The sequence below is a fragment of the Naegleria fowleri genome (genome assembly GCF_008403515.1).
Source record: "Naegleria fowleri strain ATCC 30894 chromosome Unknown tig35, whole genome shotgun sequence".
Classification (NCBI taxonomy): domain Eukaryota; phylum Heterolobosea; class Eutetramitea; order Acrasida; family Naegleriidae; genus Naegleria; species Naegleria fowleri.
This window is the reverse complement of record NW_025407967.1, coordinates 336,208-358,605: the sequence shown is the minus strand read 5'-3', so window position 1 is coordinate 358,605 and position 22,398 is coordinate 336,208. Positions and strand designations below refer to the sequence as shown.

Genomic DNA, 22,398 nt, shown 5'->3' with positions numbered 1-22,398 from the left:
TTAAGCTTAATTTTCATGCTCCTCTTCGTCGTCAACATTCACGATATTCTCCGAGGAGGCAGGAGTGGTTTTTCGTTTCTTCGAGGATCCGGATGAATTTTTCGAAACTTTTCGCACGACTGGTTTGTTCAATTGCTTTTTCTTTTGCTCTGTAAGCTGTTCCAATGTTTTTGGCTTGTTTTTGGAACCTTTGGGTCTTCCTCTTCCTCTTTTCTGAGTGATTGCTTGCTGTGGAGCCTCTGACAGCTGAGTATTCACTAAGGAGGAAGAAGGATCCCCAGCAGTCATAGAATCAGAATTTCCTTCTTCTCTTGCTCGGTCAAGAGTCTTCTTGTTCTTTGAGCCCTTTGGTCGTCCACGCACTCCCTTAGGTTTCGTCACAACAATTGGTGTCGTAGGAGCTGCAGCAGGTTCCTTCTCGAAAAACTGATCATTGGGTAAATGTTGATACAACGAGAATAGAGAGGGAAATGTTGGAGGTTCATTCAAGGAAGAATCTGTGTGCCATTGCGACGCTTCAATGAGAACAGGATCCTTAGAGTTTTGGCATTCGTGTTGATAGACCGTTTGGCATTCTTCCACATAGTCATTCAAGGTGTCAATATTTGGAACCCGTCTCAATAGAAAAGGTAATCTCTCAGCAATTCTTCCCATAGTTTGTTGTAAAGGTCGTTGGAAGAGAGAATTAAATACACTCGTCAGAGTTTTGAATTCATTCGATTTGAGAATGCTGGGGTCATTGTGAATGAGTGTTGGAGGTTCATATGTTGGGTCCTTAATTTGAGATTCAAAGGTTGGCATTGTCACACTGTCTAAAGGTGTTGCCATCTCGTGTGGTTCTGAATTCATCCGATTATCATTCAACACCTCAATATTCACAGTCGTTGTTTTTTGAGTTGGTTTGCTCTGCTTGTTTAAAATTTCATGAAGTGTTGCCAAAGCATTTAGAGATACAGCACTTGCAGGAATACATGGAAGAGAGGGAATAAGATTGGTTGGCATGATACACGGTGTGGTAAATATTGGAGAATTAGCTTGCGCGCTGGGAATGAATTTCTTGAAGTGTGAAATTCGTTGTTGAGGAGTTTCAAGGTTGGATGGAATTAAGGTTGTTGTATCGTGTTGTGAATGGCTTCTCATTTCAGCTGGAAGTCGAAATGCATACAAGAGAGAAAATATTCTCTTCACAAAATTCGAAGGTGGCACTCCAATAAAGAAGGGTGTTTTTTCAACAAGATATCGAATTTGTTCCATTCGTTGCCACTCAATTTCTAAAATATTCTTCAGCTTGGGAATGGTAAGTGCTTTTTCAAGAGTTGATAAAGCCTCCAAGCATATGGATTGTGACAACATGTTGTTACTCCTATTGGAAGTAAAAAAGAGTGTCCTAGATTTGTTAACAAATTCCTTAATGTGGTAACCGATATTATCATTTTCTTCTTCTGGATGAGGAATTTCAAGATCATCAGCAGTAATGTCTGGTCTCTCTTTTTCTCGACCGACAAAATTTTTCACAAGTGCCTTTTCTCGTTTCAAAATCTTTTTTCTATAATCTGGTACTTCTTCAGAACTGATTAATCTCCATCTTCTCCAGCATTGGTTGTCTGTTCTGGGATACATGACTTCTGCAATTTTAGACCAATTACCTGCACCTAGCTCTTTGATTGCCTTCTTTAAACTTTCGTCCTCTTCTTTTGTCCATGGACCGACCTTTAAATCAGGGTTCAAAATATTGCACCACCTTTCTCTGCACTGTACATCTGTTCTTCCTGGAGTATGTCTATTTACAAGTACCCAATTGTTTGGTGGGTAAGCATGAACAGCTAAATACAATCGTTTGTCTTCCTCGGTAGTCCATCTACCTCTCTTGATAGCTGGGTTTAAAGTTTTCATCCAACGATGTAGACATTGTTGACCTGTTCTTTCGTCGAGTTGATTTGCAATTTGCTGCCAATTCTTTTCTCCAAATAATTTGACAGCTTGCATTAACTTTTCGTCCTCTTCTGGAGTCCACTTGCTTCTCATCATGTTTGTATTTAAACTACGTTGATATCTTCTAAAACAGTGAATCGGCCTTCTTGTGAGTTCCTGGCCCTCGTACATCTTTTCTGCAATTTTTTCCCAATCATGTCCCTTATAATCCTCGGCAACACGAAGTAATTTTAAATCCTCTTCTTTTGTCCAATTTTCTTTTTTGATATCCTTTGCTAGCTCAATTTCCCAATATTTTCTGCATTCCTCAGGCTTTCTAGTTTTTACATGATACATTGCCACCTTTTCCCAATCAATTTTAGAGGTTTCAATATTTTCCAATTCTTCACCTGGCATTTTAGATATATTCTCAAATTCTTTCTTGATTTGAGCGTTATTTCCTTTGTAATTTTCGAGAATAAATGCACATTTCAATTCTTGGGATTGTAGTCTAACGGCATACCGTAAATTCTTAATCTCATTGGTGGTCCACTTTCTAGTGTCAACGATAACTGTTTTATCAATTAGGCTGTGTCTTTTGATTGCATCTTCGTTCGGTTTTGGGCCCTCTATTATAGTTACATTACTGTCTCTTTCCTGTGGTATTGATGAGTCTATTTCCATTTCATTATCCACATTTTCTTCATCCGAATATTGAAATTCAGACTCACTGATATATTCTTCATCCTCAGTATTTCTTTTTTTCTTTTTCTGGCTTTTCTTTGGTTTCTTAGGTTTATCGATACTATTCTTAGAGGCTAATGCTGCTGATTTTACCAGAGTAGTGTTGAACTTGTCCTCAATAATTGCATTAGATCCAGCTGCTTTCAGCTTACTCTGTGCTAAATTCACAAAATATTCACACGCTAATTTCTTAGAAATTTTTCCTGTTGCTTGAGCTAAATTTTTACGTGTAGGATAGAGTGACATTGGAGGACCTTTCTGGCGCTGTAAAAATTCTGTTCTAAGTTCTCTTTGCAAATCTCCAACATTTCGTTGTGCTTGCTCAATCTTCTCAAGCTCAGTTTGAATTAATTCTCTATATTCGGAATTGAGTTGCAGGCCGTTTTTTAACATGTATAATCTCGATTGTACGCTGCTGGCAATATCTTCTTCGTCAATCATTCTTATATTATCCGTGGTTGATTGAAAATTAGGTGTTAAATGTAAAGGAGTTGCAACAGAATTAGAGTAGGGTGTTTGAACACTCGTCACGTGATGATCGTTGATTGATGCATCATTAATCGTTGTGTTATCGTTTACTATTGTTGACGGAGCAGTAAAATTATAATTATTACTATTTAAATTTACTTCCGAAGAAAGATGATCATCATGAAGGGCTGGAAGTGGAGTTGATGATGATTGTTCATGATGACTCGTTATATCTTCATTACTGGTGGTGTTGATTTCATGAAGCAATGACGTCAATAAACCACCGTTTGATGATGAAGATACTGGCTCTAAATTTATGTCTATCGTTGTTGATAAATTATTGGAAACAGCTTTTGAAGCCTCATCCAACATGCGTTGTCCCGATGAGATGTATCTTTTCAATAATTCACTTGTTGCTTCATCATCCGATGATTCATCACTGGACAAGGATGATTCATCATCGTATGAGAGTTCTGTTGTTTTTGTTGTTGTTTCTTCTTTATTCCTCTTGATCGTCATGTATATATCAAAGCTCACAAAAAAAGTGTTGATGATCAACGACAGATTGAAATTTTTTTGAACCTGTCGAATAAGAATTGAACATTCCTCCTCATCAGCATGGATGGATCAATAAAATTAAATATTCATACAGGATTCAAATGGAATTTGTAAAAGTCATTCATTATACTAACCCAAAATAGTAGTATACCCTCTCGCATTCTCTTTGAATATTGCCATATCACCCATTTCTTTATATGAACATCATCCATCTTGTCGGAGCATTCAAAAAAATTAAAAATGTCATTCCTTTGCCGAAACCCACTCAATCAATTTCAAAACAAGTCTTCGATCGCTCTTGTGTTGATGATGATGGGTGGCGGTGGTTATGGTGGTTGTGGTGGATTCAATTTGAGAAGAGGATGCCTCACACGTGGACTCTCATTTTCAAACCAAAAAAATTATCATCACTGCTCGTACAGCTCCCTCGCTCAACATCATTCACTCGACCACAAGTCTCATCATCCTAATCATCATACTCAAGATCAATCTGCAGCCTCTTGTAAAATAACTAATACTTTAGAAGAAATGCCTACTACTCCAAAAACTCCATTTCCATCCATGAATTTTCCTCCAACTAGCTCGGATCTCAGAAAGCTCGACACATTGGCAAATTATGAGTTGCCAGATAAATATAGAAGACCGGTAGAACACAGAATTTTTGTTAATCGTAGTGTAAATCTTGATCATATCGAATACTATGGATTTGATATGGACTACACCATGTAGGTACAATTAAGTGCTTTTCAGCAACTGTTTCTAACAATATTCTTCAGTGCTGTAAGTGGAATGCATGAATAGTTTAGTATTGACAATAATATTATTTGGAATATATCCATTTAACTATGATCTCTCCAACCTGTTATGCATATGAATACGTCATTTCTTTTGAATAGAATTACATTTCTCCAGTGTACGAATCAATGTGCACAAAACTCATCCTCCAAAGGCTTGTGGAAAGTAAAGGTTACCCAGCAGAGATTCTTCAAATTAATTACGATCCCTCCTTTGCTGTTCGTGGAACTTTTCTTGACAAGCGTCATGGTAATATTCTCAAAGTAGACCATTTCGGATTTGTTTTGCAATGTGTGCATGGCAAGAAGATCATCAAAAAAGCTGAATATGAAAAGATGTATCCTGATCATCTCATTCATCCTGATGAGGAAATGGGACGAAGATACTTTTGCTATGACACTTTATTTGGCATTCCTGAAGCCAGTCTTTATGCTTCTTTGGTGGATTATTTCGAACAAACCAACTTTTTAGCAAAGAGTGAGGCAGGAGGAAGTAGTCCAACCAGCTCCGACGAAGATGTTGATTCATCCCAAAACGGCAATGAAGCCAAGTTGAGCTATTGGTCACTCTTCGATGATATTAGAGAAACATTCCACTCGATCCATAGTGACAACACCCTTAAGCAGGCCATCATGGCTGACTTGCCCAAGTATGTCAAGAAAGATGAGAGATTACCACTTCTTTTCCACAGAATGAGACAAGCGGGAAAGAAGATTTTCTTATTGACCAATTCTGAATATTTCTACACAAATGCTGTAATGTCTTACTTGTTGGACAAATCCATCGAGGGATACGATAGGTGGACTGATTTCTTTGACATTGTCATCACCAATGGACAAAAGCCCAAGTTCTTCAGCAGTGAAGGTACTACCCTCAGAGAAGTTGATCAAGCCACCGGACGTCTAAAATTGTCTGCTGTGCAAGGGTTCAAGAAGGGTAGCGTTTATTGTGGAGGCTCTTTCTCCTTGTTCAAAAAATTCACCAAAACCAAGGGCTCAGAAGTGATGTACGTTGGAGATAATATTTTCCATGATATTATTGTGACAAAACAAAATCGATGTCTCTGGAGAACACTTTTGATTGTAAGAGAAGTTGAGGATGAAACAAAACATTGGATGACAAATAGAAGCGCTGACATCTGGAGTCAACTTAACACTCTAGAATATATCAGAGCACAGAGCTTTAAGGATCAGGATTCTTCACAGCCAATCGAAAAACACAAAATCAAATATGAAGACGAAGAGGATGGAAATTTCCCAATCAAGTATCAAATCAAGAAAGCCCAAGAGAATTTGAATGCACACTTTAATCCTTACTTTGGTAGTGCTTTCAGAAGTGGTACTAGAGAGTCCTACTTTTGTACTCAAGTACAACGATATGCAGATTTGTATTGCAGTGACATGGTTTTACTTTTGTACTATCCATTCAATTACTATTTCTCTCCAATTCCAACTCTTTTACCACACGAAAGAGAGGCTCTCTATCAATTCGAAAAGGGTACTTCTCAATAGTGGAAGCAGAAGCATAGCAAATAAATAACGAGAAGAATTTGAATATTTTTTTTATTTAAAAGTTAAAGATTTACTCAGGTCAGTCAGTGATTAGTTTTGAGTGGATTGCCAAATATATTCCAGTTTGTTCTGGTAGTCTTGATGATCGACAGATTGGCCAAGTTGCTGCAACAGCTCTGTCAAATCATTTGGAAAGCACGACTGACTGGCGGTGTTACAATTATTTGCGGTATTGCTGTTTTCCAATGCTGGCGAGAATGAACCCGTCCAGTCTTGTGCTGGAGGAGCAGAGTCACATTGGGGAGACTCGGCAAATGACATGTATCCAGAGGAATTGGAAAACCCTTGAGGAATGTGCTGTCTTTCGCTCTCAAGTAAATCTTTGAACTCGGATCTCTTGTTCATAACATTGATCATGTCAAACAAGGTATATTTGAGAACCACAAACTTTGAGCTTATAACTTTCAATGCCTTATAATTTTCAACAGACATACTACTATCGTTGACATTCAAATTCACTCGAATAAGGGTTGGGAAAAAGAGAATAATCACTGGCGCACTCTTCCAGAATGTTGGTTTGGCTGCTAAACCTGTTGCCTTCGTTGCACAATGCATACCCATCTTATCCAATCCACACCTCACCAATATATCTGCTCTCAACGAGTAAAGACAGAAGCGATGTACGTTCTTTTGAAGATCATCTCTATTAAAGTTTTCAGATTCAATATATCGTTCGAGAAGTTCCAATTTTCTCAAAATGCTGATATATTCAACCTGATTATTTGCAAGTGTTGCAAGTCTTGATATTAACAAATAATACACGAGTAGAGCAGTAAAAGTGATTTCTTCACTTCCTTTAACCAACGATTGTTCAGAAATTTTTGTTTCTATAGCTTCAATCTCTCTAGCACATCGTGGTGAATTGATATAGCTGTTGATGGTGTTCACCAAATCCCTTATAGCAGGAATTTGAGGGTGATTTGGATTGGAGCCATGCTTAGCCAAGATATCAAAAGAATTGTCATCCACTTTAAGAATATTGAGCTCAAACAACCACTTGGAAAATGTAGTTGCAAAAGTGAGAGCAAACAGACTTTGCCAGTACTTGTCAGTCTCCAATTGATATCCACAGAGATCAGAGGCCATATCTAGAGCAATCTTATTGTACATGTGTCCCTTAATTCTTTCACCCTCTGAGCACGCATAAATTCCCATGAGACTGAGAGCACATGAAGTTTCTCTCGAAGGTCTGTCAAACAAGTAACTTGCTTGGTTTCTAGCTCGATTGAAGAAATCGACACAATTCTTTCTGTCTTCCAAACGTTGAGCTCCCATGGCGCAGACAATGTTGGTAAGGAGTTGCGATCCAGTGGGTTCTGAAGAGAAGGCAACAGCCTTATTGAGAGCATTATCGAGCATGGATCGATCAACCAATGAGTGACAGGTAACAGAGCTGTGTGGTCATAAAGTAAATTGTGTTTGAAGTCAATAGACAAGATGTGTTTAGATATGAATGAGATACGCAACAAAGTATAATAATAACACTTACTCTAAGAATTGGTCCACCAATGTTCTGGTATGTACATTTACAATAAATTGGAGGCCACTCAATGGACTTAGAGCCGAAGTTTGGTAATTGTTCCAATTATTCGATGGAACTGCGATCTGTGTGGAAGACGCTTCACGAGCAGTGTTTGATTTTGACAATTCGTTAATATAGACATTCAGATCTGTACTAGAGGCCACTTTAGGTTGTTGAGGTTGGGCAACTGGTTGTGAGGAGCAGGAATTGTTGGAAATCAACTGTTGCGTTGCTTGTTGTTGTGGTGGTTGCTGTTGATTGTAATGGTAGAAAGGTCCTTGTAATTGTTGGTTGGAGAGATATAAATTGCCTTGCTGAGAAGAGTTGCACAATCCTGCAGCGCATGTGAGTGGATCAAAGGAATAATCTTCTTCTTCGGCAACCCCACCTCCATCGTTCTTTCGTTTCTTTGATTTTGGTCCTCTCTTTTGGGGAGGTAAATAGACGCATGGAATACCCTTCTTTTTACATCGTGTACATGCGTTGGGAGATTCTCCATCTTGGTATCGGTAACGGTTTGAATCACAATGGTTGTTGAGAAAACAAGAAATGTTAGGATAAATACAATTCAGGAAATTGTTATGAACGAAAAATAGTTACAATTTGGGAACATGGATTCACTATCGATGAATACATACCACATTTTTCTGTTGTATATATCATCACACAAGTGTGTTCAGTATACTCAAATTCCTCAACAGAATGATGTACTTACTGTGGAGCTTGTTGCAATAAACGCATGCAATTTTAGGCTTTTTCTTTTCCTTATTGGTTGTAGTGGCGGACTTTCCTTGAGAAGATGAATTCATATTGTTATTCGTAGGAGAAGAGTTGTTTGTTTGGTGATGAGTGGTTAGAGCATCAGCCTCCACATCAAAGCATGCTGAAGGTGAAACAACGACGTCTTGATCCATGCCTTGATTCATCATCAGTAATCTTCCATCCATCATTTCGGATGGAGTGATTGGAATGGGAGAAAGCATGTTGTTGAGGCTCATATTATTATTGTTGTTATTCATCATCATGGTCATCATGGAATTGTTAGTGTAGTTATTGAAAGCGGACGAAGGAGCATTACTACCACCATAATCATTGAACATGTTATCTCCAAACAACCATCCTTGTCCGTTTATTGCTGTTAAATTGTTGTTGGTATTGCTGATGTTGTTGTTGTTGAGCGGAGTTGTTGGTGTTGTTTGGTTGATATTGTTCGTTCCTTGTAATTGTTGCTGTTGCTGTTGTTGAATTGAAAAATTCAGCATCATCGATGACGACATTTTCTTCTTGTTGTACAAAGTCGTTGCTGGGATCCTTGTTTGTTCGCAGTGGTGTCTCTTTCTGGCTTTCAAAATGGAGCCTCGACACAATGATGGTTATTTGTGGCGAAAATTAATTTCGGCGAAACTTTTTGGCCAAACTTTGGTTTGTGAACGGCAACAGAAGTCGACCCAAAAAGCTATCCAAAGTCTATGAATGGTGCCTTAGCTCTTGTCGCGTGTTAGAGATATCCTGAAAACGACATCATTTTGGCTGATGGAAGCTCTCCAATGGATCATGAGTGTGTTTTGGAGTAAAGCGGCAAATTGTTGATGAAAGAATGGAACAATGTTCTTCAGACAATGTTATCATGTTGCTTATTTGGAAGGTTCATTGTCATGTAAAAGGACACCTCGACACTGAGGAATTAAGGTATTATTAATATTAATTAGACAAATTGACAACACAACATCTCTCAATATGTAATTTTCACAAACATTTGGGAAGCAACGACGGTGGATACAATCTGAAATTGTTATCCTCAACCAGAGGCAGATGGTCATGAACAGAAGATCTCGTTCCTCATTAACAAGCCGTGTACCGTTCCCTCCACAATTAGTTCAATACTAGAAGACCCAAGTATGTTTTATATCCATCACTTTGCATTTCCCATGATAGTGATGCATTCCGGCATATCAAAGTTTTCTCCTCCCTATGGACATAAATTCAATTTCTAATCACCCTTCGTTGAAAAATGTTACAAACTCTCTTTCAATGACAAGAATTAAGATTGAAGAATCTCAACTTTGAAAGTTCCATTCATCCCAACTACTGAAAGCAAGGAGATTAAATGCAGTCAGTTAGAGCATGCAGAGAAATGACCAAGAACTCGAATAAATGAAGCAAAATGGTTTGACATTGAGAATGGCTTTAAGACAGACCAATGGTCTTCTCTACAGTATGTAAATAACAGATAATGAATTACATGTAAATACGTTTAAGGTGTTCCATCCTTTGTTGCAACAATTCATCACTATACTCAAAAACAAATCCGTTGCATTTAAGAGCTTCCATCACCATTTCAGAATCTTTTCTCAATTCTTTACTCGCATAATATAATGCACATCCGTTATTTCTGACTGCTTCTAACATGATTTCCTTGTCTGAGGTAAAATCTGGCACAACAACAGCAAGACCATTGAGTTTGGCAGCTTTTAACACAAATTATCTATCCTCAATAATATCTCTCGGTGCATAATTGAAAACTTCTTGACATCCTGCCTTAATCTTTTCTAATATGAATGGCTTATCACTAAAGAGTTCATAATCGTACTGGGTGAATGGTTTGGTGGTTGGATAGTCCCATAAATTTGGACGATGGTACAAAAAGCTTCTTAGAGTATTATTGCCATCTTGTCTAACAGCTGTCAATAAGACTTCTCTATCATAAATCAACTCTTCCGATGCATATCCAAGTGCACTTCCATTCTGTCGAACAGCAGCCAAAACAATTTCTTTGTCTTTTTTCAAACTATTCGATGCATAATCTAATGCCTTTCCTTCCCGTTTCACAGCTGCATTCACAATCTCTTCATCATTTTTCAAATCTTCATGGGCATATTCAAGCGCAAGTCCATAACTTTTCACAGCATTCAAAACAACATCACGATCCTTGTTGAGTTCCCTTGAAACAACATACAAAAAAAATCCAAATTCTTTCACAACTCTTTGTTTGAATATTCGAATTCTGGAAAGAGTACTTGAATGATCTGGACAATGAAATCTCTACATATCCAAAAAACACCTGGCCTTAAAATCTCGAACAACCAAAGAAACGCTTTCCTATTGTGTTTGAGTGTTTCAAACAAGAGCGATTGGAGTTTAGGCTTTTTTTCAATTCCTCTAAAGTATTTCTTGAAAAACATCTCGTCATTTTCAAGTCTCTCCTTAAGATACTCGTCACCACACTTGTCACCACCGGAAATAATGTTCCATGCATGATTTAATTCCCCCACATCCACTTTAAATCCATCTTTGCTCAATTGGATCACTTTCATCAAGAAATCTCTGTCTTGTTTCAGCTTTGGTGATGCAAATTTCAATCCATAACCATACTTTTTGGTGTGATTCAATAAAAATTCCTTGTCATCCATGAATTCAATTTGAAAGAAATCTTTATATTTCAATTCTCGATTCAATAACCATTTCTTCTTTCCTTCTTGTTGCAATGAAAATTTCTTTTTCAACAACAATTCCCATTTCCGAATCTCATGAATAAGTCCACCATCATTGTCTCCGTATTGGTGGTGATGAGAATTATTTGAAAAATCCATCAGAATCATTGGCACCAATGTTTGATTTTCGTGTTTCATCGAACAAGATTTGATTTTCTTGTTGTCAATATTGGAATCACCATTTATACAACATATTTCCTTCTCGTTGTTGCTTTCAATCATGGAAGAAAGGTGATGCTGGCTGTTCTTGATTTGAAACATTTTTTTTGAGAGTGATTGAAATCCCTCCTCAGCGCGATCAGTATTTTTAATTGTCATCTCCTGTCACTCAACGTTCGGAATTCACTTTTCATTTCCTCTATCCCATGAATTCAAATCGTCAGTTGTGGTGTTAATCATGGAGGTCTATTTCAGTATTTGTAAATTACGCCAGACATGACGAATGAGCTGTGAGACGAATGACAATTTGTATTGCCTCTAAAAGACACAACGGTTTTCCTCTTCCTTTGCTGATGATCACACAACCTAATATTTTTAAACGATCTGCAATGTTTCCAGTTGTTGCTGATGACTTTTTCATGCATCTGCAGCGTATAATTGGAAATTACAAGAACTGGACATTAAAAGTCTTTTTAATGCAACCAATGAATTTCTCTCAAAAAACCACATTAAAGGCTATGAAGGGAAAGAATATTTTCAATTCTCATCCAATTATCACTCCCAACAAATTCATCAAGCTTGTTTTTTTCAACAATTTCAAGTCCTTGCATGACAGGAAACACACTCCTTTGTTCTCTCAATTGTTGCAACTCTGACTCATCAACATCCTCCTCAATTACCATGATCTTACAGTAATAGGGTTTGAGAAGCTCTTTTTCATAATCCTGAATTGAAGTTTCCTCTTCCTCTTCACCCACAACAACCCTCTCATTAAATCTAGACAAATAGACCTCTTCCTCAAGCTCTTTTAAGTGGTACTTGTTGAGGAATTCCCGAAGGGGTGAATATCTTTCCAAACGATCCATAATCGTTTCACTCAACGTTTGATGAGAAAACACAGGAGATGTACAAGCAACACTAAAGAGAATCCTTTCCGAAGGTCTTTCTCTGGTAAAGGTGGTGAGGGAACATTCAGCCTGATCTCGCATCCACTTGTCCATTACGGAATTTTTCCATTTTTTTGTAATTTTTTTCTTCATTTCGATGAGAAGATGTTTTGGCAACAGGCGAGTTTGTTCTTCAAGAATATCTTCCCTTAATTGTGCAAAACGAGAGGCATAGTAAAGAGTTGCCACATGATGAGGATATCCTTTGATAAGAATAAAACTCGCTATAGATTTCAAGTAGATCAATAAACCACAACCCTCGATCAATCGAGATGGGTCTTCCATGTTTGTATTTGCATCCATCAATGCTTGATCGTTTTCATAAACACTCTTTGGATGATGCAAGATCTTGAGAGAATCCTCGTTGGATTGGTAACAAACAAAATCAATGAGGTTGGGTTTTTTCCATTGGACCACTAATTGGACACGAGTTCCAACTTTCAATCGATTCTCAGCAACATCGACCCAGGATGATTCTTCATGACCCTCCTCAGGAAGTATTTCCACACGTATGGTGGTCGTTGGATCAGATAAGGCATAGGCAAATGCTTCAGGATAAATCTCTGTAATAACACCTTTGACCATCACAGGTTGTTTGGGATCTTGAATTGCCAAGAGTTGAAGAAGAGAGTCCTTTGAGACTGGACGATTCTTGGAAGAGGAGAAAGATGAAGCTTTTGATTCATTTGCAATGCCAACGATCTGATCGACTGTTTTGCCATTACCATATTTGGATCTCTTTTTGGAATTGCTGTTGGTGGCACCACTTCTCCAAGCAGATGTTGGAGCTTTCTCAAAGAATGGTTGATCATTGGACATACGTGTACGGTTATAGGAATTATTCTTCTTAGTCATTTTTCTGATGTTGACTTTTTTTTTAGAATGGATCTTTAGATTGGACGAATGTTGCAGTTTTAAAAGCATTTCACCAACCATGGTGAAGGTGTTGTAACTTTGGAGTTCCCAAATCTTGTTGTGACACTTGAACTTCCCAACAACATTGAACCACATGGAATCTCCAAAACGTTGATTGTATCGAATTGGGATTTCCCAACAACTACCACACGTCGCCATGGATCCAAATTTGAATGGTTGGGAAGTACAGTCTCAGCACTACAACATAAGAACCCCAGTAACGTATACAGGGTGTGAGTGACAGGTAACGAGATCTCTCGAGCCAGGAGAAAAAAATTGGCTGGACGGGAAATTTATTTTTTTTTTTCTCAGTACCACCTCTGAAGACCACGTTTATGTTGTCGTGTAACCAACTGCATGTCTCTAGTTTTTGTTGGAATAATGAGAGTCGATTTCACTGTGAAATCATCTTGAAAATTAATCAAGATCCTTTCCTTTCTTTACCGATTCACAACCAACGAGCTGAAGAATCAAATTAATTTAACAATAAAAATTGGAGAAATTGGTTCAACAATTCATATTTCTCTTCATCGTTTAAGATTATCCCAAATAAGCATCATGATAGTATTGTTCCATCCTTTCATGCAACATTTCTTCTCTGTACTCCAAAACGAATCCATTGCATTTGAGAACTTCCATCACCAATGCAGAATCTTTTTGCAATTCTGAACTAGCAAACTTCAATGCAAATCCATTGTTCGTCACTGCCTCTATACTGCAATTTCCTTGTCATTTTTCTGCAAATTATAGGAGGCATAATAAAAAGACCAACCATCAATTTTCACAGCATTCAAAACAATGTCTCGATCATTCTTGAGCTCACCTGATGCGAATTGTAACAATAATCCAAATTCTTTCACAAGTTTCATCATAATTTTTTTGTTGGAATAATCAAAAGAGACTATTTCAAATTCTGGGTACAGGAATTTGATAACTTTTTACATGAACTCTTTATCTTGGAGAAAATTCTGTGGTACCCATCGAAGTACTCTCTTGTTTTGTTTGATTGCTTCTAAAATAAATTCCATGTCTTGAAGTATTTCGAAATTCATTTCCGTTCAATTGAACCACTTCATTGATTCCAGGATTTCAAAGCAATGGTTGAGAATTTCACAAAAGACGCCCATTTGTTGGACATTCCATAAAACGACGACGTCTCTTCATCATGTGCATCTCCTTGCAACAAGTTCCATGAAAATCAATTTGATTGAATTGAATATTCATGTAGATTTTGTGGGATATGATCATCTGAAAGTATTGGTCAATAACCATTGATAGCCAATTTATTGAAATTTGAATGTTGCAGTAATGATATTGGATTCAAGGCTACTAAATTAATTGCTAACAGTCCGTACTTGTCAAATTTGACATCATTAAGTTTTACTTCAAATTTCGTCCAAACCCACGATGTGAAAGCAATAGTATCAAGTTACAATATGAGAAATTTGGTGACATTGAAATTAATGAACAACAATATTGGGAATGACAGCGTAAAGGTCATTACTTCAATCACATACATGAATAATTTAAAGGAATTGTGTCTTTACAACAATCATATTGGAGAGGAAGGAGCCAAATATATTTCAAATAGTGACAACAATATTGGGGATCGAGGTGTTCAATTTATCGCAACTAGTGAAATATTAACATGACTTATTGAGTTATGTTTAAATGGAAGTAATGTGACCCATTTTGGTGCTTTGTTGATTGCCTCGAGTGAGTGTATGCAAAACTTAACACGATTGGAACTTTCATCCAACAATATTGATGCTACAATAGCAACAGCAGCTATCACACAGAGTAAAACATTGAGAACATTTAGATATTGATAGAGAAGAGGTTGTGGTGTATTCGCCATTTAACCCAACTTTTAAAACGACTTTAAAAGTCAATCCATCCATTAACTTGAACTAACTTGAAAAATAAGGTAATAGATCGCGTGTGATCATCATGTAACCCACACTCACACTTAAAATCACATTCATCAACATTCCAACAGGAAATCCAAGTGCTCGCAATGCATAAAGTTTCAAGTATCCAATTGCAAACAATATTCTGCTGATGATGAAGGTAGCACTAGCAAATATTAATACTCTCATATTTCTTCTTTCTAAATACAAGGACAAAACCACAATATTCACTGCAAAGATTAGAAATTGCTCCAAGCATTTTTGTAAGATTCTTTGCCAAATTTGAATTTGCTCAAACTTCTTTCTCAAATCATCACTAATTTTGGTTGAATTGCTTTGAGCCAATTGTTCCAAGAGCAATGGATTGATCGTTTCATTACTCAACCTTTTGGAAGCAATGGATTGAATAATAACCGTCCTTTGAGAATGCAACAAAATCAGGGGTGGAAGTGGTATAAAATGCCCTCATCATTGGTGGTACAGATTTTTGAGTTGAAGCATCCTAAGCTGAGGTTTCGTTTCAATCTTATCAATCATATCAAAGGATAAAGATTTCAACACAAGTTGTCTAACTCGTAAAGAATCTGTTTATTCGTTGAACTCGCGATAACAACCTTTTTCAGGCAAAGGAGAATATATTGCGTAGCTAGTTCGCCTATTAAGAGAGGTCAATGGGAATTCAACTAAACATATTCGTATAGTATCCGAAGAACTTGATTAGAGTCTATGTGATGAAGTTCTGAAGTGCTCTCGTTTACAAGAATATTTAGTGGCATTATTTTTCATTACCACCTGCTGAGCATTTTAGTGCTGGGGGTACATTCAGAGTTGAATTTCTTCATTATTACAGTTTCATGGGAATTCAACTGTTTATATTTAATAAGAGGTCCTTCGGATAGATCCTTTTTTATGTTTGATAAATATTGAACTGCTCTCGTTTACAAGAATATTAGATGGCATTACTATAACGTTGAAAATATCTAAGAATTTTTTAGACATCGGATACGTCGCTAATTTTCTCAGTTAATATTCTTCCATGGAAATTCATTTAGACGAAGTTACGTAGAGATCTTAACGTTAAAGCTAAATATTGATACATGTGTTGTCCATTGCTGTAGTATAGCAGAAAATCAAATGGTCACTTTCACATCATGATCTGTGTTCTTAAAATTTTTCTTTAGTACCTTTTGTTCACAATTAATAGGGCTCCATGGAGATTCTTCTAGCCATATTCAGGAGGTTCCCAATGGGATTAGGCATATCTTGCAGAAGCAATAAAAGAAAACAATTATGCTTTTCCAGACGCTTCTGAAGAACTTCATCTGTAAAAAAGTATCATGATCATTTCTTCAGTACGAATCACCAGTATGAATCCACGTGGCGGCTGTCATCTCGTTCTTTTTGCATTTTCTCATCAACCTCGATGAATGTCATTTACTCTTCTTGCCGTTATCATCATGATTCTTCAAAGAGGAAGAATTAATGTAGAAAGGAGTAGGATCTGGACAAACATCAATGGATTCTCTAGGATAAATCCAAACCAACACTGAGAATATCAAATGATCCAGCAACATGATTAAGGCACTAATCTTTCCATGATAGGTTCCTGCAGAGTGATAGGACAAGAGTCGATCGATCAACTTGCCAGAACTTGTTGTCGTCGTTGAATTTGTTGTTGAACAAGCACTACCACGCTCCTCCTCTTCCTCAACCTGACACTCATCGCCCGACTCCATCATGGCATTATAGACTTGCTCTGTACACTCAACCACTTGTTCCCAGTGATACATCTCACGTACACGTGCATGAGTTTTCAATGGATCACACTTGTAGACATAGTCCTTAATGGCCACATCAATCGCCTCACACATGGCCACAGGTGTTGGATCGGCCAGGAGAACCATCTCACGATCGGGTAAGACCTCTCTCACTCCTCCCACATTGGTGCTCACCACAAAGAGTCCACAACTAGCTGCCTCCAGAATGGCCATACAGAATGCCTCTGTTAGACTGGTATTGATGAATAAGTGTCCTCGTTGCAACACTTGAGGCACTTCACTGTAAGGCTTGGCTCCTAATAATTCGACCCGATCAAACAATTCATGCTTTTCAATCATTTCATTCATTTCAATGAGTTTGGGACCATCACCTGCAATAATGAAATCCACCATGGGATACTTTTTGCAAATGATGGGAATGATGGCAATGAGAATGTCGGCTCCTTTTCGATACACCAAACGAGAGATGGACACAATTTTCAAACGTTCCTTCGGATCTACGAGGGTTCTTCTCTTGGGTTGAAACACACCTGTATCCACGGCATGAGGAATGACCGTCATCTTGAAAGGATTCATGGAGGATCTCAATGTCAAATTCTCCTTCAGGGTATGAGAGACACAAATGACATGATCCACCTCCGACAAGACCAATCTCGAAACCTTATTGATGTGCATACCTCCATGATCACCAAATCCGAATAAGGAATGATCGGTAAAGAAGGTTTTCAAACCCATGGTTTTTGCATGGCACAGTGCTTGGTTACACATGTTGGAAGTACATTGATGACCATGAACAATTTCAATCCCTTCCCGAATGAGAATATTTCTCATCAGTGGACCCAACGACAAGACGAATGGAAGAGTGGCACTTCCTGCTGCGGTTTCAATTTTAAAGATTGGTACATGATAGACTTTCAGACCATTGGAGAGGTAGCGGATGCCTTTCCGATTGCCGTAGGAAGAGGTGATGATGATGACTTTGTGTCCTCGTTGGATTAAACCAGTGGCAATGCAGTAAATATGAGACTCGACACCTCCAAAGCCTGGATAGAAGAAATCGGAAACCATACAGATGCGTAATTTCTTCTTCTTCTTCTTCTTGTGATTACTGTTATTAATGTTGTTGTTATTATGGATGTTATTGTTATGGTGGTGGTTGTTGTTTTCTACTTCTTCGGAAGTAATGATTGAGGAAGAAAGAAGGAACTCGTTGTCATCAAATTGGTATTGTTGTTGTTCTTGGTTGTTGAATGTCCAATCGGTATCTTCATCGGGATCGATCAAATCTGAATGATCATCGTGTGGATTAGCCTGCCCTCCCCAAAAACGAAACATTTTTTGTGATCCTCTTTGGATGAGTTGGATTGTCAAAAGTCAACATCAAAGACCGAAATTCACACAAAGTAATCTTCTTCTTCAACAACTGTACAAATCAAAACGAAATCGATGTTCAAATTGAAATTCAAAATCAGCTTTGAAGAAACAGGAAATTCAAATCGAAATGAACTTCTTTTCCTTTAAAAATAACTCGAAAAAATTGAATTGACCAAATCGTATCCTGATCAAACATTTATTATTGAACCATTTCACAAGCAACATGTTGCCATCCTCTTCCTCAGCATCATCATCTCCGAATAAACAATCGATGGCCTCAAAAGAGGAAAAGAAAATTCAAGAAAATTCATCCTCTAAAAAGACACTTTCATCCAACAACAACAACAACAAAACCACCAACAACAAGGACAACAAAAAACAATCCAAGTCCGATCCATCATCCACTGAAGAAAACAACAACAAGGAAAAAGGGTTCATTACCTCTCAAGCCATCATTAGCAGAATTAAATGGGATGAGAAATTTTCAACCTTTTTAGATGATTTTACGATTGGATATTTGGATCGATTTGAAGGTTTAAAGACGACCACCATCAAAGAATTTGAAGAATCTGATGAAATTCCATTCCATAGGATTTGGTATCTATATTTTAATGGAATTGTTATTTGGGATCGAGAGAAGAGAATTGATAATGTATCTAAGGGAAAATTGGAACAAATTATTGAGGATTATTTTGTAAAGAAGCATCAAGAAGAGTTGAGAACGAAAAAACAAATGGAACTTGAGAGTAAACAAAAGAAAAATCAGAAAAATCAGAATCAACTAGCGGTTGTGGCATCCTCTTCATCATCTCAAGAAGTAGGCTCTTCTACAAGTTCAATTATTCCAGAAGAAATGGATGATTGCAGTGAAGAAGAAGATGCCCATTCGTCAAGTGAAGAAAGCGCCTCAGATGAAGCAGAAGATTTCAATGAAGAGGTGACCAATGATGCCACAAATTGTTTAACAAGCGAGCAAATTTTAGAAAATTATGCAGCTCAGTATAGAAATAACAAGAAGCTTAAAAAAGTATTGTTTTCAAAGAATAAGACTCGAAAAGTTCAAAAGGAATACATTCCTGACGATGACTTGGAATTGTGGCTATTAGAACACAACGAAGAGAATGAAGATTTAGTACTACAATTTCCAACACATATTTCTCAAAGAGGAGGTCACTATCACATTATCTTTGATACTAGAAAGAAATACGATGAATATATCAATTCTTGGAAAAGCGCCATTGAGAAGAACCAAAAGTTTTATGTTGAAGAAATGAGAACGAAACATGCATTCAGACTCTATGTCGATATTGATATCAAAACTACAAAATCAAACTCTCCATTCGATATTATCAGCAATGGTTGGATCAAGCTCATTCAACAATTTGCAAACGATTATTTTATGGGAAAGGAAGACATTACATTAGTTGTGACTGAGTGTCACAGTAATTGGAACGATAAGAATACCAAATCAGCTCGATTCAAGTCAGGATACAGATTATACTTCCATGAAATCATTGTTGATTATGACAAGTTTTGCGACTTTACTTATCAACTCTCCTACTACATGATGGATAAGATTGGCTCATACGAAAATCAGCCTATGGATTGGTCATTCGAAGATGTGATTGATCTTAAATCATGCAACCATCCCCGATGTAGAATGTTTGGAACAACGAAATGGAGACGTGGTCACTTACTACCGCGAATTTACCAATTTTCTGGTATCTTTGGTAAAGATATGACATTAGATGAGAAAAAGACACAAGAATTGAAGAATAATCTTCGTGACTTGTTAGTGCTGACCTCTACTCGTGTAGAGGATCCTTTCGATGATGATGTCGAAGGTCAGAAGTAATATAAATAATAATAATTGAGCAATGTTATTTTTCGTTTGTAAAGATATTTGATTTGTCTTGTTTTGTATGAATTATTCGAGCCAAAAGTTTAGTGTGTGTGATTCTGAAAGTTAAGAAAAATCCAAAAGATATTTTCAAAAAGCTTTAAGAGCGTTAGTTGGAGCAGCAATCCTCTGGGACAATATTGCTGCTCATTGAGAAAATTGTCCATCCGACAGTGTTACCAGCAACAACAGCCAAAAACAATCCCATATTATAGGTCATGGTGACCAACATCAAGAGATAGCCCAATCCATTTTGTACCAAATAAATCAATGGTTTCAAGATGAACCACGAATAGGCAATCATTTTCTTTCTTCTCTTCTTCTTATTGTTTTCCAAATTTCTGTATTCATCCTCATCATTAATTTTCGGAATGGTCACCTTTCTCTTCACCAAAAACACCAAGAACTGATTAAATATCGACAAGCCGAAACAAATTAAAATCGCTAACAAATAGTGCCACCACAATTCAATCACCACAGGTTCAAACAATAAATGAGAAACTTGATACGAGTTCACAAAATACATGGGCATACCTCCCATCGTATGATTCATGGTATGATTGGAGTGGTCCATCATCATCGGAGTGTTGTGTGAACCTGCCAATGAACTCATGTGGTGATGATTCATTTTTTTCTTTTTCAAACTCTCCGATCCGGATCGAAATTAGGCGAAAACATTTTAGATGGCAATTTATGATGATGCATTTATGACAGATCAGTGAAGTATGATGGAAAAGGAAGAAAAGTTTGTAATCTCCTCAGTGTGTGTTCGGTTTAGCATTTTGGAAAGGTTCAAGGTCAACAAGTGACACCTCGAGGATCACAACAAACAATGTGAAACCATTTGCTACAATAAATCTCCTGTCCACTATAGCATGATGATGCAGTAAATCATTCAATTGCTTGCAACAATTTAATCAAGATACTTGTCTGCCAATCCTGGAAATAGCTTATCTATTGTTAAATATTGGGTTGGTAGGTTCATAAATTGCGCCTTATATGCTGGATGGCTTTCAAGCCACTCTGACGCCACAGCTGCTCCATACTGAATCAGAGGTGTGTAGCTCATCAAATAAAACAATCTTGGATAGGTTTTAAAGAATTTAAACGTTGACTTTTTCACGGATTCTGTTTGACTCTTGGTTAAAAATCCATATGTCACAAAGGCTGGCTCTGAATTCTTTTCTGAGAGCGATTGTTTGAATTGTTCTGTTGTGAAATTTTCTGGTAAAGATTTTGAGAACATGGTCTGAAAATGTGTTGACCAATATTTCTCCTTATCTTCATTAGTTTTTTGAGGAGGTGCTCGTTTTCCACCTGAAGCTCTTCTTTTCTTTCCATCTTCATCTCCTTCCATGGATTCATCCTCACTAGCATCTTCAATCACTGACCGTTTATCGCCTCGTCTGGACGACTTTTTTGATTTTTCTTTCTTTTGACGAGATTTCTTTTGTTTTTTGGATGGAGTTGCACTTTCTTCCTCTTCTTCTTCAAAAGAACCAGTTCCATCTTCATTAGGGTCTGATTCATCGTCAGACCTACTACTAGAACTTGATGTTGATGGTTGTTTTCGCTTATTCACACTTGATTGTTGTTTTTTCTTTATATTTTGCAGTGACACTACGGGCGACACTGAATTTGCAGATACTTCTTTTGATGGTGTAGTGCCATTACTCGTGTTACTAGTACTCATTTCATGTTTCGTTTGTTGTTGAAGTTGGATAAAAGTACTTGCCAATTGTTCCTGATCACTCTTATTCTGAATACTTTGGAATAATTTGAAAAGTACTTTGGTCGACTTTGCCTTTCCATGAGCAAGTACAAATGAAGCAACTTCTTCAGCGAGTTTAATCAGACCAATATCAAAGAGAGTGAATTGTGTTGAATGGTCGGAAATATTGCCAATGGAAAGATCCATTTCATGTTCGTTACTATCATGAGCTTTGGGGAGAAATAACTCCTCGTAAGTAGATGGCATGTTGAATGATTATCTAGTTATTGAGAATATCGGAAGAATGTATGATCGGCCATAACGTTTTATCAGTTGATGGTTCATCGTCATCATTGAAATGAAGACATTCATAAATTCAACTTACCTAATTTCTTTGATGATTAATTGACAATAATTGGGTAATAATAAATAATAAAGGAATGAGTTTGTAGATCAAAAAAACAGGGTGTTGTTTGTTTCGATCTCTTGAATCGATAATGATGATTGCTTCAATTCAAAAAAACGACCGTTATTTTTTTTCAATTTTTTCGAGAAATATCTGAAAGGCGCATTGAACAGAGTTTCGAAAGACGAAAACGAGGGATAAAGATTTAGGAAGAAGCAAATAGAAATTGTGTGATTTA

At 37.2% G+C, this 22,398-nt stretch overlaps 9 protein-coding genes across 9 annotated transcripts; 2 read left to right on the top strand and 7 right to left on the bottom strand.

Moving 5' to 3' along the window:
* Positions 1-6: 6 nt before the first annotated feature.
* FDP41_003819 (uncharacterized protein) lies at positions 7-3,642 on the bottom strand (the record flags this gene model as incomplete). Its single annotated transcript, XM_044707165.1, has 1 exon — positions 7-3,642. The coding sequence occupies one exon, from the start codon at positions 3,640-3,642 to the stop codon at positions 7-9; it is 3,636 nt and encodes a 1,211-aa protein (XP_044561879.1).
* Positions 3,643-3,921: 279 nt separating this feature from the next.
* On the top strand, positions 3,922-5,987 carry FDP41_003818 (uncharacterized protein; the record flags this gene model as incomplete). Its single annotated transcript, XM_044707164.1, has 2 exons — positions 3,922-4,406; positions 4,631-5,987. 2 exons carry the CDS (start codon positions 3,922-3,924, stop codon positions 5,985-5,987), a joined length of 1,842 nt encoding a protein of 613 aa, XP_044561878.1.
* Positions 5,988-6,077: 90 nt separating this feature from the next.
* FDP41_003817 (uncharacterized protein) lies at positions 6,078-8,846 on the bottom strand (the record flags this gene model as incomplete). The annotated part of the gene is made up of 4 exons (XM_044707163.1): positions 6,078-7,440; positions 7,537-8,068; positions 8,208-8,216; positions 8,285-8,846. The coding sequence occupies 4 exons, from the start codon at positions 8,844-8,846 to the stop codon at positions 6,078-6,080; spliced, it is 2,466 nt and encodes an 821-aa protein (XP_044561877.1).
* Positions 8,847-10,050: 1,204 nt separating this feature from the next.
* FDP41_003816 (uncharacterized protein) lies at positions 10,051-11,321 on the bottom strand (the record flags this gene model as incomplete). Its single annotated transcript, XM_044707162.1, has 2 exons — positions 10,051-10,510; positions 10,663-11,321. 2 exons carry the CDS (start codon positions 11,319-11,321, stop codon positions 10,051-10,053), a joined length of 1,119 nt encoding a protein of 372 aa, XP_044561876.1.
* Positions 11,322-11,728: 407 nt separating this feature from the next.
* On the bottom strand, positions 11,729-13,021 carry FDP41_003815 (uncharacterized protein; the record flags this gene model as incomplete). The annotated part of the gene is made up of 1 exon (XM_044707161.1): positions 11,729-13,021. The coding sequence occupies one exon, from the start codon at positions 13,019-13,021 to the stop codon at positions 11,729-11,731; it is 1,293 nt and encodes a 430-aa protein (XP_044561875.1).
* A 3,400-nt stretch (positions 13,022-16,421) lies between these two features.
* On the bottom strand, positions 16,422-18,104 carry FDP41_003814 (uncharacterized protein; the record flags this gene model as incomplete). The annotated part of the gene is made up of 1 exon (XM_044707160.1): positions 16,422-18,104. The coding sequence occupies one exon, from the start codon at positions 18,102-18,104 to the stop codon at positions 16,422-16,424; it is 1,683 nt and encodes a 560-aa protein (XP_044561874.1).
* Positions 18,105-18,366: 262 nt separating this feature from the next.
* Positions 18,367-19,998, top strand: FDP41_003813 (uncharacterized protein; the record flags this gene model as incomplete). Its single annotated transcript, XM_044707159.1, has 1 exon — positions 18,367-19,998. The coding sequence occupies one exon, from the start codon at positions 18,367-18,369 to the stop codon at positions 19,996-19,998; it is 1,632 nt and encodes a 543-aa protein (XP_044561873.1).
* A 154-nt stretch (positions 19,999-20,152) lies between these two features.
* FDP41_003812 (uncharacterized protein) lies at positions 20,153-20,671 on the bottom strand (the record flags this gene model as incomplete). Its single annotated transcript, XM_044707158.1, has 1 exon — positions 20,153-20,671. One exon carries the CDS (start codon positions 20,669-20,671, stop codon positions 20,153-20,155), a length of 519 nt encoding a protein of 172 aa, XP_044561872.1.
* A 285-nt stretch (positions 20,672-20,956) lies between these two features.
* FDP41_003811 (uncharacterized protein) lies at positions 20,957-22,021 on the bottom strand (the record flags this gene model as incomplete). Its single annotated transcript, XM_044707157.1, has 1 exon — positions 20,957-22,021. One exon carries the CDS (start codon positions 22,019-22,021, stop codon positions 20,957-20,959), a length of 1,065 nt encoding a protein of 354 aa, XP_044561871.1.
* Positions 22,022-22,398: the final 377 nt, after the last annotated feature.